The 17024-nt window shown below is 40.1% G+C and overlaps 1 protein-coding gene across 1 annotated transcript; it reads right to left on the bottom strand.

Moving 5' to 3' along the window:
• Window positions 1-331: 331 nt before the first annotated feature.
• LOC141630027 (uncharacterized) lies at window positions 332-11621 on the bottom strand. Its single transcript, XM_074442919.1, has 6 exons — window positions 11326-11621; window positions 10637-11129; window positions 1747-2146; window positions 1446-1594; window positions 976-1125; window positions 332-697 (listed from the first exon to the last, which is right to left on the bottom strand). Exons 1-6 carry the CDS (start codon window positions 11619-11621, stop codon window positions 332-334), a joined length of 1854 nt encoding a protein of 617 aa, XP_074299020.1.
• Between the last annotated feature and the right edge of the window lie 5403 nt (window positions 11622-17024).

Here is a 17024-nt window from a genome sequence, read left to right as displayed (position 1 = left end):
ATGGTAAAATGTATATATTGTGACACGAGGAACAAGAACAAACAAAGCAAGAAGAAATTGGTATTTCGTACGTTTGCACATGATTAAAGAATAATTCTCCGATAGAGTACAGAACTACATACCCTTTGGTAGGTTTTAAAGGCACACCACCATAAATTTGTTTCCCTTTTCATTCTTGCTCCCTGCAAAAGGATATCGAGGAGGCATTGTTTTGGTGAATGTTATTTTGCATTTCTTATTAGTAAATCGCATATAAATACAATACGACAATGGGTTAAAGCACACAAACCGATATTTGCCTAAACCGGCCCTAATACACCCCCCCTCTCTCTCAAACTGGAGCATGGAGATCAAGAATGCCCAGTTTACGGAGAAGAAAAATAAATTGTTGCGAGGCTAAAGCTTTAGTAAAAATATCAGCAAGCTGAGAATGCGTGTTGACATGAGAAGGCTGAATCAAACCATCAATGATGGCATCGCGAATGAAATGACAATCAATCTCGATATGCTTGGTTCGCTTGTGAAAAACTGGATTTTGAGCAATATGTAGCGTAGACTGACTGTCGCAATAAAGGCGCATAGGACAAGGGACAGAAACACCCAGACTCGAGAGCAAGCCCTTCACCCATTTTAGCTCACAAAGTACAGCAACCATAGCCTTGTATTCGGCTTCAGCAGACGAAAGAGAAACAGTCTGCTGTTTTTTTAGTCTTCCAGGAAATAGGTGATGAATCGTGAAAGACAATCCAGCCAGAAACGGAACACCGAGTCAAAGGACAACCACCCCAATCAGTGTCACCACCATCCAGATACCGCAAAGTCACTATCTGAGCGTAACAAAACTCCTTAACCACGGCTACCCTTAAGATATCTAACTACACGAAGAGCCATATGATCCTTGCGTGGTTTATGCAAATAACGAGTTAAAATGTGGACAGCATAGGAAAGGTTAGGACGGGTCACAACAAGATAAACCAAGCGACCCATAAGCCGCCTGTATGACTCGACATCATCTAGAAATGCGCCCGTAGCCAGCCCAAGTTTGTGACGTTGTTCGATGGGAGTGGCGGCGGGTTTAGCATCCAAAGGACCAGTCTCAGAAATAACATCAAGAGCGTATTTTCGCTGATTTAAGAAAATACCCTCGAAGCTACGAGCAACCTCTTTGCAAAAAAAATACTTCAAGGTACCCAAATCTTTCATATGAAAACAATTACGAGGCAGGCCTTAAAAATCGAGATGGAATCTGAATTATTCCCAGCAATGACAAGATCGTCCACCTAAACTAAGACATGAAGACATACTTCGTCTTTGGAGTAGCTGAATAAAGAATAATCGGAATAAGACTGAGCAAAGCCATACTCACGCAGCGCAGCAGCCAGCTTGGCAAACCAACAACGGGGTGCCTGACGTAATCCATAGAGCGATTTACGCAAATGGCATACCTTACCTTCCTTACCCTTCCTAAAATCTGGTGGAAGCTTCATATACACCTCTTCATCCAGATCACCGTGCAGGAAAGAATTATGCACGTCCATCTGATAAAGTTCCCACTTCTTAATAGCAGCAACAGCAAGAAAGGAACGAATAGTAACTATTTTAACAACGGGTGTGCAAAGATCTCTCCATAGTCAATACCTTTCACCTGATGATTACCAAAAATAACCAACCTAGCTTTATACCGCTCAATGCTACCGTCGGATTTGTATTTAATTTTTTAAACCCAACGGCAGCCAGCCTTTTTACCAGAAAGAAGGTCAGTGAGTTCCCATGTAGCATTATTCTCAAGTACAGTAATTTCATCCTCCATTGCCTTGCACCAAGTAGGATCGGTAATGGCAACCCGAAAAGTAGGAGGTTCGACATTAGCTGTAATGGCTGCAAGAAACTCTCTATGGCGGGGGGGGGGGGGGGGGGAATTATTAAAAGTAATATAATTAGCAAAGGCATACGAAGTACCTAAGGAGCGCAGTGAGTCGGGAGGTGAGCTAGGAGCACAGGACGCGCGTGCGGTGGTAGCAGCCATTCCAACCACATAACCACGAAGCCGAGAAGACGATATTTTAGGTCGTTTACCATGACCCATTTCACCATCATTAATAGTGCCACTGTCCACGTTAGTGGTGCTAACAACCGTGCCATCACCCTGTCACCAGAATTATTAGTGTCATTGTCCACGACTGAGATGTCAACACTCGGACTAACTGTAATACCCGCCCTTTTGGAGACCCGTTGACCAGCGTTGACCGACCTAGGGAGCAGTAATAGTCCTTAGAAGTGCGTATCAAATTTATCGGTTGTTTTGAGTTAGGGGTGGTACTCGATAGAGTAGAGGCTACTCGATCGAGTAGGGGCCACTCGATCGAGTAGCGTCTTTTCAGCGAGGGTTTATAATCGTGTTTTGTTAAATCCGCAAATCATTTTCGCCTCTTTCTCCTAAACCTATATGTCGCCCTTTCCTCTTCCCTTCATCATATGGCCTCCATGGAAGCCCTTGAAGGTTCTTATGCCTTAGGAGTGCGTAGCTTGAGTCGGGTAGCGATCTTTTGCCAAGTTTTCCCCTTGTAGGTATGTCGTTATCATCATCTGTGTCTTTTGTTTTCAGTTAGGATTAGAATGGTAGTAATAGATGTTTGTATTGTGTGTATAGGTGTTGCTTGATTGCTGGATATTGCGTGTGTGGGCATGTAACGGTTGCAATTGCTTAAAGGTAGGTTCGCCTACTCAGTTCCTGTGGATGGTCTAGTGTGTCGGTTGTTGAGTCGTGATTGTTGTGTTGTTGTAGTGTTTATGTGGCAGCGTATATGCGGTAATTGGTTGGTGTATACAGTTTGTTGGTTGTTGTTGTATTGCAGCTGTCTGTGATTGGTTGTCTCTGGTTCTCGAGGTGCGTCCTCGGCTGAGTGGAGTCACTTGCGAGAGTGGCTTCACGCCCTAGTTTCACCCTCCGTGGAACCCGCCACGGGAGGGGATGTGCACATTAATGGGATAGGGTTATCGCTCGGTATGATGAGGGGGGATTTGGTGGGTACGGCTGCGGTCCCCCACTGGCAGGGCTGGTCCAGTGGACAGTCGGTGACGGAGATTGATTGTAGTGGGTGTGATTGTGTGTGACTAGTTGTGCTGTGTTGTGTTGATAATTGATGTTGGTTCATGTTGAGTCTTGCCTCGGTTACTGACCTTGTGTGGTTGTCTTGTTTGTTTATGTGTCTGCCGTGATCCCTTATGGTGAGCAGTCACTCTTAGCAGGTGTTGATGTGGTTAATAGCTGGAGTCCTGGCGGGAATGAGTCGTCACGAGTTCTGGTAGAGATAGTGTGTAGTTGATGAGTTGTATCTTTATTTTGTTAGTTGGTTGTAACGTTTATAAATGTAACCATAATTGTTCTTTTATCGACTTTTGATGACTACTTACCTCAGGCAACTGAGATGGTAACGCCCTTATATGCTAAGGAAGGCCTAGTTAAAGCTCCTCAGAACATGAGGGTGTTACAAAGTGGTATCAGAGCGACGATTTTGGAACCTGTAACAAATGAACCTAATGAACATAGTGAGTCTAATCAAATGAACCTGGTGTATGTATAATGGGAGCCCCAGCTGATGCTAGATTTTGGTTGAGTAGGCGCCCTCATTTCAAAAATCTTGGCCCCATTATACTTAAGCCAGTCACTGGGTATGGGAATGTGGAGTCCGTGAGTACGTGCTTAACGTGTATGTTGATTACGTTGGAACTATCTGTGGTCGAGACTCTGTTGAAGTTGATATAGGCATCATAGTTGCATCTGGTTCGTGGGTGGTGAAGTTTGGTAGAATTAGTGAGTATATGGGATGATAATGAGAAACGTAAAAGGGTTTTATTTAATAGAAATGTGTGAAAGGTGTAGAGGCGTATGCTGTAATATGAAAAGTGGTCGTATTGGTGTTTGCTTCAAGTTATTAGCGATGGTGATCCTATATGAGTTTATAAGCCCTACCGTAGCTATAATGATGATAGTTAAAGAAGTGTTGAGTTATAGTATGAGAAATAACCAATAGCGATGCGTTATACAATGTTTAATGGCTGAAAATTTCCGCTTGCGTGGTGATTAATTTGTGTAGAATAATTTGTTTATGTTGAAGCTTGAGCATGATAGTAATATACTTGGATGACATGTGGGAATTTATCGTTAATTATATGTTGTAATTGATGTGAGCATAAGCTTGCTAGCAATGTGGGAAGACGAGTTTAGACATGATATGGTGACATAATTGTGTATATGAATGACTCAGTAGCAAGTAAACCGTGTTGTGTGCAGTTGTTGTAGCGTAATATGATATGAATCTTATCTGATAAGACGGTATGATATGTTTGAGTAGTAATGGTAATATAGGAGTGAGCACGATAACCAGTGACGAATTCCGAACTTGGTTTGGAATCGACACGTGATATTGTTTTGCAGGAATCTTCAATTAATTTTTGTACTTTCGACCGAGTACTCAACCTTACTTGACCGAGTGCGAGTGCTTACTAGACCGAGTAGACCTCACTCGATCTAGTTAGAAAGCTATGACGTCGGGATGTAGGAATTTTCTGCAGATACTCGACGAAATAGCACCTACTCGATCGAGTAGAGGGCACTCGATCGAGTACCCTAGGAACTCGATCGAGTAGGCTACAGTATAGTGGCCTTTACGGGTTTCATAAAACCCTTGTTTTTCCTCATTCTTCTTATTCTTTCTTCCTTATTCGAAACCCTAAGCCCTAAATCTCTCAAAAGCTCTCATATTCTTGTGGTTGTGGTGATTAATTTGGGTTGTTTTCTTTGTTTAATTCCGTTCTTTTACTTCCCATCTAATCAAGGTATGAATTTCTTCTCTATTTACATGTTTTTATCACTTTGAATCTATTAGAATGATAGAATAAACTGAAATTTCGATTCACATGGACAAAAATGGCTTGTAATTGTTGTAACGTGATTCACATGCTTCCCTTTTATGATTGTTGATGTTAATTGCTCCAAAAATAGAATAGAAATTGCAAAATTGGGGACGAATTTTCTAGGGTTTGCAAAAATCAAAATTGATTTTGGTTGTTTTCTACATGTTGGATGATGAAATTGAGTACCATATGTTACATATATCATGTTGGAAGTTGGATTTTGTGATTTTCACCTTAAAACTTACCTTAAAAACTCCGTCTTAAAAGTGCCCAAATTGAAATTCGTTTCTATGACTGAGGTTTTGTGTGGAATATGAATGCATATGCAAGAGTTAAACTTTTATTATAGTAAAGGTGATGTTAATTGTTGATGAATGTGTCAAAACCATTACAGCTGTAGGGACCGTCTGACTAGTTTAATTGAGAGGTTTGCTCATAATGTTGAAGGTTGCTGATGGCATGTATTAAGTTGCTTTTCTATGAACATATATGAATGTTTCACATGTTATCAAGTATATATATATATATATATATATATATATATATATATATATATATATATATATATATATATATATATATATGGAGTAGCATTTGAGCCATGCCATGATAGCTGAATTGGTCGCGTAAATCATGTTTACCATGTTAAATTTTTCACAGCTATAGAGATCGTCTGAAATGCTATAAACTGAATTTATATATATATCGAATTGGGAATTTGTTGGTGAAAGTGTGTACCTAGATGATTATTCTATGTTCAATTGTGTAAATTATGTGTTTTAAGTGCCTATGCAAGTTTGTTTAAACCGTATGCTGAAACAGATGTCGAGACTAAACATAGGGACCCGTCAGAGTAAGAGGGGGAGGGCTACACAGCCCGAAGTTGGGGAAGGTAGTGGACCCGTGGTACCCGCTGTACCGGAATACCCTTCGGTGGTGTTTGTAGACTTTAAACAGAGGGAGAGATTTGTGGCGTTGCAGAAACGCAAGATGAGACTCACCCGTTGTGTGGAAGCATTCCTACCCTTTTCTAACTTTGGAGTTTATGAGCTCTTTTAATTACGAGCCAGTTGCACAAACTGTTGAGTTCCGTCTTATGAACACGAGTTTCGTGTTGACCATGGACCTTTTTTCTTCTCACCTTGGGTTGGCCAAGCCTCCCAAGGATTCCATCAGTGAGATTCCATCTGAGTGCGGTGTTTGCCGCCTTATGCCTTGTCTTTCCGGAAAGTCAGCTCCCACCTCCAGCAACATGTTGATTAATGACGTTCAACATGTTACTTTGAGGATCTTCCTTCGTTCTATTTCGAACCTTCTTTATGAGAGATCGGATATGAGTAAGCTGAAAAATCATGAACTGTTGCTTTTGATGTCTTATCTTAACCCGGAGCGGATCGAGAGGGTGGTCTTCAATGCTCCTGCCATGGTCTGTGCTAGCCTTGCCTTGATGGCTACTTCTACCACTCGGTACTTGAGCTGTGGTGCTATCGCCACTCGGCTAGCTGAAAAGCTAGCCTCCTTTGAGGCTTCTTCTAAGTATGTTCCCTTATCCACATCGGTGCCTACCATGGACAGAGACTACTACCTCGACCTGAAATGGTTGAGAACTTTAGCTGATGGTAGCCTAGCCTGAAGGGTGTGGGGTATGAGCTGGATGAGGATCCCGGCTCCTGAGCATCTCCCACCGACAGAGTCGTTAGACCCGGTGGTGATAGCTGTTGACTTCGATGAGGAGGAGGAGGATGATGATGTACCTCGGCAGTTGCAGACATACCTCATTGATGACACGATTCTTTAGGTGATGCCCAAGCCGAAGAAGGGGGAGAACGTGGCAGCAGTGGAGGAGAGACCCAGGTTGGGGAGAGGACCTCGTCGTGTGAGGGAAAGGACAACTGAGACCAGACCACGGCCAGCAGCACCACAACAGCACCCTTTTCCTTGTTACCCCTACCTCGATACCCCGGAGACGCGTTCGAGCTACTTGGCAGAGATAGTGTCATCCACTTTGACACTCCGAAACATGAATGAGATGGCGAATGCTAAGGGGATTGGGACCGAGGGACCACATCCAGTGTGGTGGAGCGGAGTTGGGGACTATAGTGGGGTTTTCCACTCTTACGGGGTGGACCAGACGGCATGGGGGACACCACAGTCCTTTGCTTTTGGTGGCTTGACCCCATGGTATGTGAGTCCTAGAGCTGGGGCAGGGGTTAATGCGGGTATTGGGTTATCGGGAGCAGGCACCTCGGGAGGAGATGGTGGTGGAGATGAGATGATGGATGAGCAGCAGGAGCAGCAGGAGTGATACTCCTTTTTCTTTCTTTTGTTTATGGTTGATGATGTTGGATGATGGTAGTCGTTCTTAGTTGGAACTTTTATTTTGGTTTTTATGGATGGCCATAAGGCCGGATTTGCTTAGTTTGAACTTGTTTACAGGATTTTGGGGGTCGGGTTGTCATCCCGACTCGCGCGTATGTGACGTTTTATATATATATCTGGTGTTATGACAGGAATTTCTAAGGTTTTGACCTGTGGTTACTCGACAGAGTACCCCACACTCGGTCGAGTAGCTGCAGGAGTGACAGGAATGGTGTATTATGATCTCAGGGCTACTCGATCGAGTAGCCAAGACACTCGATCGAGTAGCGGCCACTCGATCGAGTAGCACTGTTACAGGAACTTTTCGTAAAATAAAATTGTTTAATGGTTATATAATTACATGTTTTGGTGTTTAACATGGTTATTGATGATTAGTAACATGTTTGAACCGTTAATTTTATATGTTGGAAGTCGTGTTTGGATTTTAGATGCGTATTCGTAACGGATAGTGAAGTAGTAATTGTTTCTTATTGCATTCATTTTACATTCGTAATGTCTACTAATTATATTTCACCGGAGTTGTGTCCTTCCATATACAAATATATATGGTATATACATGCATTCTTGACGGTGGCTAGTTATTCGAATATGGTTGCATATGTTTTATGGTTAATGGTTGTATGATTAATGAGTAATGTCAATAGTGAATGATATGGGTTAGATATATGTGTCAAGACGTAAGTAGTACGTAACATGTGTAGTACTTGGGTGGTGAACTTCGGGGACGAAGTTCCTTTTTAGAGGGGAAGAGTAATGTCGCAAAATAAAAAGGCTGATATTGCAATCATTTTGTTGTTTGTTTATAATGTTTTCTATTACTTTGGTTACATTTCTTGTATGAAATTATAATTGTTTGCACTTGTGCGTTGAGTAATTTGCGTGTTGAAGTAAAGTTGAATAGTATGCTTAAAAGACGGTCATAGAAAGTTAGTTATGATGTCATGTGTTGGGAATAGAACCGTATCGTTGGTTAACATAGTTGTGTTAACGAGATTTATTTCGTGTTGATGGTTGTTGCTAGTGAAAGTGTAATCTCGTAATATGTTGGGTAATCATTGGTTGTGCCGGTTCGTATTGTGAGGTTGGTATTTCAAGTGGTAGTTTGTAGAGGTCGATCTATATGGAGCGTTAGACAGTTGATGATGATGACACGGGGGGGGGGGGGGGGATGGTGTTTTCGAGAATGTGACCTATGTCGGAGGAGTTGTGAGGCCGCTTTGTTTCCGTAGCGTGTGCTTTGGTTGGGTGAGTTGAACTTCGGGGACGAAGTTCGTTTTTAGGGGGGAAGACTGTAATACCCGCCCTTTTGGAGACCCGTTGACCGACCTAGGGAGTAGTAATAGTCCTTAGAAGTGCGTATCAAAGTTATCGGTTGTTTTGAGTTAGGGGTGGTACTCGATAGAGTAGAGGCTACTCGATCGAGTAGCTTGGATACTCGATCGAGTAGGGGCAACTCGATCGAGTAGGTGGGCCACTCGATCGAGTAGCGTCTTTTCAGTGAGGGTTTATAATCGTGTTTTGTTAAATCCGCAAATCATTTCCGCCTCTTTCTCCTAAACCTATATGTCGCCCTTTCCTCTTCCCTTCACCATATGGCCTCCATGGAAGCCCTTGAAGGTTCATATGCCTTAGGAGTGCGTAGCTTGAGTCGGGTAGCGATCTTTTGCCAAGTTTTCCCCTTGTAGGTATGTCGTCATCATCATCTGTGTCTTGTGTTTTCAGTTAGGATTAGAATGGTAGTAATAGATGTTCGTATTGTGTGTATAGGTGTTGCTTGATTGCTGGATATTGCATGTGTGGGCATGGATCGGTTGTAGTTGTTTAAAGGTAGGTTCTCCTACTCAGTTCCTGTGGATGGTCTAGTGTGTCGGTTGTAGAGTCGTGATTGTTGTGTTGTTATAGTGTTTGTGTGGCAGCGTATATGCGTTAATTGGTTGGTGTATACAGTTTGTTGGTTGTCGTTGTATTGCGGCTGTCTATGATTGGTTGTCTCTGGTTCTCGAGGTGCGTCCTCGGCTGAGTGGAGTCACTTGCGGGAGTGGCTTCACGCCCTAGTTTCACCCTCCGTGGAACCCGCCACGGGAGGGGATGTGCACATTAATGGGACAAGGTTATCGCTCGGTATGATGAGCGGGGATTTGGTGGGTACGACTGCGGTCCCCCACTGGCAGGGCTGGTCCAGTGGACAGTCGGCGACGGAGATTGATTGGAGTGGGTGTGATTGTGTGTGACTGGTTGTGCTATGTTGTGTTGATAATTGATGTTGGTTCATGTTTAGTCTTGCCTCGGTTACTGACCTTGTGTGGTTGTCTTGTTTGTTTATGTGTCTGCCGTGATCCCTTATGGTGAGCAGTCAGTCTTAGCAGGTGTTGATGTGGTTGATAGCTGGAGTCCTGGCGGGAATGAGTCGTCACGAGTTCCGGTAGAGATAGTGTGTAGTTGATGAGTTGTATCTTTATTTTGTTAGTTGGTTGTAACGTTTGTAAATGTAACCATAATTGTTCTTTTATCGACTTTTGATGATTACTTACCTCGGGCAACCGAGATGGTAACGCCCTTATATGCTAAGGAAGGCCTACTAAGGCTCCTCAGAATATGGGGGTGTTACACTACCAATAGTGTCAGCGGCCTCACCCGCATTAGCCGAGCTCACCGTTGTATCCGTATCAGACCCATGTGGAGCTGGAGTAACCTCATTCGGATGATCAAACACAGTATGATTGACCAACCTATTATAATTTGTAGAAGGCATGGAAGACGATGAAGACACATCTTCCGGAGCATAAGGAAAGTTGTGTTTGTAAAAATAAACATCCCTACTAAAAAAGATATCTCCTGTAGCAATATCAAAAACTTTCCAACCATTTTTTTATTGTGGGGATAACCAATGAACATGCACTTTCGACTTCTTTTAGCAAATTTATCCCCTTTTGTATTTTAATTGTGAGCAAAGCTAAGACAACCAAAAGTACGAATATGGGTATATGAAGGTACCGCCCCCAAATAGAAATTCATAGGGTGCCTTACTTTGCAACAGCGGAGACGAAGTGCGATTAATTAAATACGCAGCAATTAAAATACACACCCCAAAAAGAAATCGGAAGATGAGCTTAAAACACTAGAGCTCGTGCAACATTTAGGATATGGCGATGCTTGCGTTCGACACGACCATTTTGTTGGGGTGTACCGACACAAGATGTTTGAAAGAAAATCCCATTTTTTTTAGAAAATAACCCGCCATAGCATGAAATTTCGTCCCATTGTCCGAACGGACATATTTAACATGAGTAGAAAATTGATTTTTAACCATAGCCAAGAAACTCATAAACATATCGGTCACCTCTGTTTTGTCAAGAAGCAGATATACCCATACAGCACGAGAATAGTCATCGACAATAGTTAAAAAATACTTCGCACCACAAGAAGAAGGACTATGATAAGGGCCCCATAAGTCACAGTGGATTAACTCAAAAATTGCAGAAGCTTTATTATCATTCATATCAAAACTACTGCGATTATGTTTCGCTTCATGACAAATATCACAAATATGGTCCAAATTTTGACGAGAATTACTAATACACGGAAGAAATTTAACTACTTTATTTGAAGGATGCCCAAGTCGCCGATGCCACAAATCAAAAGTGTCAGCGCTCACCCGATGAATAGCCGACTTCACCACCGCACGCAGAAAATATTGTCCGTCCCTTAGCTCACCGACTCCAATCCTCGTCCTTAAAGAACGGTCCTGAATATGACACGAAGAGTTAGTAAAACTCACAACACAATCAATTGCCGCTACTAGCTGAGAAACGGAAAGAAGATTACAATTAAGACTAGGGACATATAGCACATTGCTCAAAATAAGAAATTCAGTTAACCGAACTGTCCCAGCGATTTTAGCTAAGACACTATGGCCATTAGGAAGGCTAACGGGACACGGCGGGATCGAGTGCGGGTCAGCTAACCATGTATCATCACCTGTAACATGATGAGAAGCTCATGTATCAATAATCCAATTACGAGACATACCACTGAGACGAGGAAGGAACATGGTCGGATGTAAGAATGTTAGCACGGGCTGGTGTATACGAAGCAGAAGAAGACGAGACGCTTTTTTTATCCCACATTTCTTCAAGAGTCTGAAGACGATCACCCCACCATTCCAGGAATTTTTGAGACTTGATGAAACACGATTGTACCTCGTGACCAGAGGGGCTACAATGAGTGCAGAAAAGCTTCCTCCTTTCCTGACACTTAAGGTCACGCAAGGCACGCCAGTCCGGTGTTGAGGAAGATGTAGACTCACGGCGAACAGCAAAAGCCATGACATTAGATGGTTCCTCAACCGCGGCAGCCTCAGGTTAATGGAGACGTTCCTCTTGAAGGACGAGATGGTACACACGATTTAAGGAAGGCATAGAATCAAGAACAAGTTGTTGGGAACAAATAGTGCTATACAGAGTGAAGTCTAAACCCATCAAAAACATGTGCAAACGCTCCGAATCCTGACGAGAGAGAGAGAGAGTCCTTAGCAATACCACACGAGCATCGACCACACTTGCAGGTGAAGGGCGACTCATAATTAGCGAGAGCGTCCCATAACACCTTCAGTTCACCGAAATAGATGGTGACTGACATCCCTTTGGACTGCTTACAATCGTGAAGCTGGGCTTTTAGGGCATGAATGTTTGATCCATCAACAATAGTAAACCTCTCTTCCAAATCCGACCAAAGGGCATGAGCATTCTCGGTGTATGAGATTGAATTCGTGACGGATGAATCAATCGAGTTCATGATCAATTGAACAAGCATGCAATGAACAACCTCCCATTGGTTTAGGATAAATTTTTCGGTAGGCTTATCAATCGACCCATTGCAAAAACCAAACATATGTCGCGATTTAAGTGACGTACGCATAGATCGACTCCATTCTTCATAATTGTCGCCGCGGAGTTTGACATGGGTGATAGACTGACTAGGACCCTCTTGATTAACAAGAGAGTAAGAGGAAAGGGGATCGATCTTGGGAGGATCTGTAATCCCCTATAAAATCTAATGCAAAATAATGGTGGAATCATTGTTGACTTGGGATTAATAACACAGAGATAAAAGTTCTAAATGTTTTAAAATGAGAATGTATAAAATTCTCAAGGATAAAAAAAAAACAAATGGTCAAGTTTAAACAATTGCCACTATTATAAAAAGGGCGAAAATAAAATTCCTTAAAGTGTTCAAACTAAAGACCATAAAAGAAAGCAGAAAAACAGAGTAGGATCTGCAAACTACTTGCTAGCTTACACAGAAATCCCTAGCAAAGCTAACACCTGTCATGTTATAAACATAACAGCCACAATCAGTGAGGAGTAACTCTACATTCTTCCAGCCATATCACATGATATAAATGTTACAGAAGCAATAAAATATCAAAAATAGATTGAAATATCAAAACATATGTAACGAAAATAAATTACCAAACTCACGCTTAGGATAAACGTGTTGCATGTTTAAAAGCAAAATTCCTTAAATGAGGGAATGGAAATAATATAGTTCAGGCTAGATTTTCACTTTAGCTATACTCCTTGATCCCGCAGCATCTTACACTAGTGTCGGGAACCCAGTGTCATGAAAAGGTGACCAACTCCAAGTCCACTCACTAGACAACAAGCTATAATAGGACACGTCTTACCACGCAGTGCGAAGTCCTAGTCTAAGTACATGTACATGACTCTACGACAATCTGTACCGCCGGCAGGGTACCCAACCATATATATGTATAAGAACCCGTATGCCTTTGTTCTTTATTCTTTACCCTTTCTTTAATTATTCCAAACTTAAAAATATCCCAAGGATAATATTTTATTCAAAGTATATCATTTCAAAGGTTCGTAAGTGAACTACACTTTTATTTTTTCAAAACAGGAAGCTTAGACTTCACTTTCAAAAGAATAAAATAAATTCAAGGTTACAAATTAGTAAAGTTACTGTACTAAAGCTTAGAATAAGCCAAAGATTTAATGTACTTTAGTAAGATATATATTATTGGGTCTTAACGAGACAAACTTTTAAAATCAGATTTTAAAAATAGGACAGTAGTACTGTAAAATTCATAATTAAATACAGAAAAATTGAATTGATATAAGGCTAATTTTATTGGTTTCCAGTATCTCTTAGCTACAATTTTCATTTATAAACAACTTTAGAAAACGAAAGCAACATGGGTCTAAAAATTCATTTCTAAAAGGTGTCAGAAATCGATACCAATAATGTTTCAGTTCATAAAACGACTTTGAGAAAATATTTTAAGGAAAAGTAAAATTATAAACATAACTAGACATTCCAATGTTTATGTAGGAAAAATATTAGCCACTGGATCATAAGGGAAAATCAGTTTACGATTTATCCTTTTGACTGATGATAGATTCGCGGTTTACTGGCGAACTGTTCATAAATAATTTATTCTGAACAAACCGTAAATTGGAAAATTATGACATTTTATAGATATATTATTGACTTAAAATAAATGGGAGTCTCGTTTTTAAATTTTCGGGTTTGAGCATTTTAAACACACGAAATGAATTTTACGAACCACTGACAGATTTGACAGATTTTACAACGGTTTTCACCAAAACATATAAAATGATTATAAAATCGAAATTAAGGTTTCAACACCTAAAATTATGCACACACCTCAATATACAGCCTCTCGGCCACATATTAAAATTTCGAGAATTAATATTATGATTTAGTATTTTAAATCTAATTAAAACAATTCAGCATCGCTGTAATCGTAAAAACCGTATCAACACCATAATATCCGAAATAAATGCTATAACTCCAAAATAATTACCAAAAAACTTCATGGTATCTTAACATAAATTATTCATTCCAGAAAAATAATTTTCACAAGTTTAAAATATAAAAACGAATTATTAAAACCCTAACATCAAAACAATCGATTAAAACATAAAAAACAATATATCAACTAAATAAATTCCCAATTAACAAAATAAAATTATGTATAGCCAAAAAAATATATGAAAATCATAAAACCATATTTCAATAATTTCGAAAATCATATAGGAGTATAAATCATCGTAAAATATTAAAAACTCAATAATACATGCAACTACAACAAGTAAATCGTGTAATACCGAGTAACGTCGAAGTTATCTCTATTCGCTATCCGAGTCGACAAGAGATTCGTCATAAGGGTCCTTTTGAATCTCGATAGTCTTGACAACGAACACAAAAATCAACCGAATCCATGCCTCTAACCAATTTTGTGCACCAATCAATTGTCCACTCCGATCAAAAACAAATTTGAATTAAATTAGGAAAACAAGAATATTAACTGAAGTTGTAGATGAGTCGAAATAAAGAAGCAAGAAGGTAAGTACGTATGTAGAATCGTTTACGAATGGAAATGAAGAAGCAAGAAGGCAAGCACGTACGTAAAATTTCCTCAAAGAACACGCAGCCGTAGTTGTTTTTTTTTTTTTTTTTTTTTTTTTTTTTTTTTTACACTAAGATGAATGTAGACAAATATAAGAGCTTGATAGAAAATGAATAAGAAAAAAATTTTATTGTTTAAGATGATATAACTGGCCAAATAGAACTAACAAACCAAGGAAATATCTTCTCATTTTCTTGTTAAATGATCAAGTGGAGATATTGCCAAAAATCATAAAGATTTTAAATAAAAGAATTAAATAATAAATCATGTTAAAATAATTAACTTGTTTAAAAGCAACTAACACACAACCAAAATGAAAATGGGCCACCAAAAAAAAATGGATTTCCCAATTGCTTTTAAAATGTGTCATTTAAATAAAAAGTCGGCCCGAGAAACAATCGGATTGAAATAAGACGTAAAATAGAAATAATTCAACAATTTAACGGAAACTGATAAATTGAAATTAAAACTTTGAATCTCATAACTAAAAATAAAATAAATGAGACTAAAAATTTATGGGTGTTACAGGATTGACTTTAGAATCAGTGCCAGAATCCTTCGACATTGGAGATGACAGAGAGGCGTGGTGAGGGTTAGGGTTTTGGAAAGAACACTGATACCATGTTAAAAAATTGTTTTGGTGAATGTTATTCTGCCTTTCTCATTAGTAAATCGCATATAAACACAATACCACAATGGGTCAAAGCTCAACAAAGCACACAAACCGATATTTGCCTAAACTGGCCCTAATAGGCATATTGCCACCATCATATTTACTACTCCATGGGAGTCATTAGATATGAATCCGCGACTGAAAGTTAAAAGGATAGTGGCATTAGAATTAGACAACACTAATTGGGGTGAGCGTGGAGGAAGGGTATCCCGCATCTGCATCAGCAAACTAAAATACCTACTCACACCCGCTCCAAGACCGACGCTTGTGGAACTTTTCAAACACAAGTACACAACCGCCATGCGGGGCCATTGACTCCCCAAATTAATTTCTTCTCGAAAGACCCAATTTTTGAATATAAAACATGCAAGTCTCGTACAACTAATACAAATACATTTTCGTTACAATTAATTCATCTCACCTTTAGAGTTTTGATGATATTACTTCGCAAGGTTACTAGTTCTCAGATCAATTTTTTATTCTGACTTTTGAGTTTAGACTATATTCTTTAATTGTTATTTTTTTTGGATATGTTGGTATAATTATATACGGTAACACCCCAAGAAATTGAGAGGAAAGTTGTCCCACATCGGGAAAATAAGGAGCTTGTGATATGTTTATAAAGAATTTCACCCCCCACTTAGTAACAAGACCTTGTGCTTTAGGGCTTAAGTGAAAACAAATAATGGGCCCAAAGGTATACATCCCATTTTATTGGGGTTGTGTTACGACCGTGGTGGGTTGGGTTGTTATAAGTGGTATCAGAGCCAACCCATTAACACTAATCCTAACCCAAACACTAACCCAGACCAATTAAGACTTAACCCTAATCTCTTCCGCCATATATTAGTCGCCCTAATCAGAAAACCTTAGATTTTCACTCTCTCTTCCACCATTCTCATATCACTTTTTCTCTGTAAATCTCTCTCATTTTCTCTCGAAATCTTCCTTTGTTTCACATCTAATCTTTTTCCTCATCACTGATCTTAATTTTCCCACTCGCCTATCTCTCAATTACTCACCATATCGAGGGATTTTTACCTAAATCGCCATAAAAATGAAAAATTTGACTCAGATCTTGAAGACGGTCCTTGTTTGTTCAACAAATCTGCTGATTTTGTTGGGGTTGATGAAGATTGCGAGGGTGAGAAGAGAAATGATGTTGGTGAGAATCTTGTGCCTGATTGTGGTGATGCTGGGCTTAAATATGAGATAGATGATGATTATGAGAAAGCAAGGGAAGAGATGGTGGAGTTTATGAGGGTTGATGTTGAGCGAAGGATGAAGAAGATGATTGAGAGGCGTGAAACCCAGAGTATCGTCGCTGGTTTTTGACTGAACTGTCAAAATATTGGCCTATATTTGTCCTTGAACTTGAAGATGGCGACGGTGTGAAGGGAGATGAAGTTACTCAGGATGTGAAGCCTGAAACATTTATTGATGTTGTTGGTTACAGTCAAGCCATACCTGATTCTTGTGATGTTGTTGCTGATAGCTATGGGGAAATGGATACTTTTGTCCCTGATTCGTGCATGCATGTGAATGTTAAGCAAGAAGATAAAGTTGATGATGCGAAGGGAAGTCTAATTCTTGGACCCTATC

The sequence above is a fragment of the Silene latifolia genome, chromosome Y, assembly GCF_048544455.1.
Source record: "Silene latifolia isolate original U9 population chromosome Y, ASM4854445v1, whole genome shotgun sequence".
NCBI classification, from domain to species: Eukaryota; Viridiplantae; Streptophyta; class Magnoliopsida; order Caryophyllales; family Caryophyllaceae; genus Silene; species Silene latifolia.
Note: the sequence above shows the minus strand (reverse complement) of the source record. Positions and strands in the feature narration are given on the sequence as shown.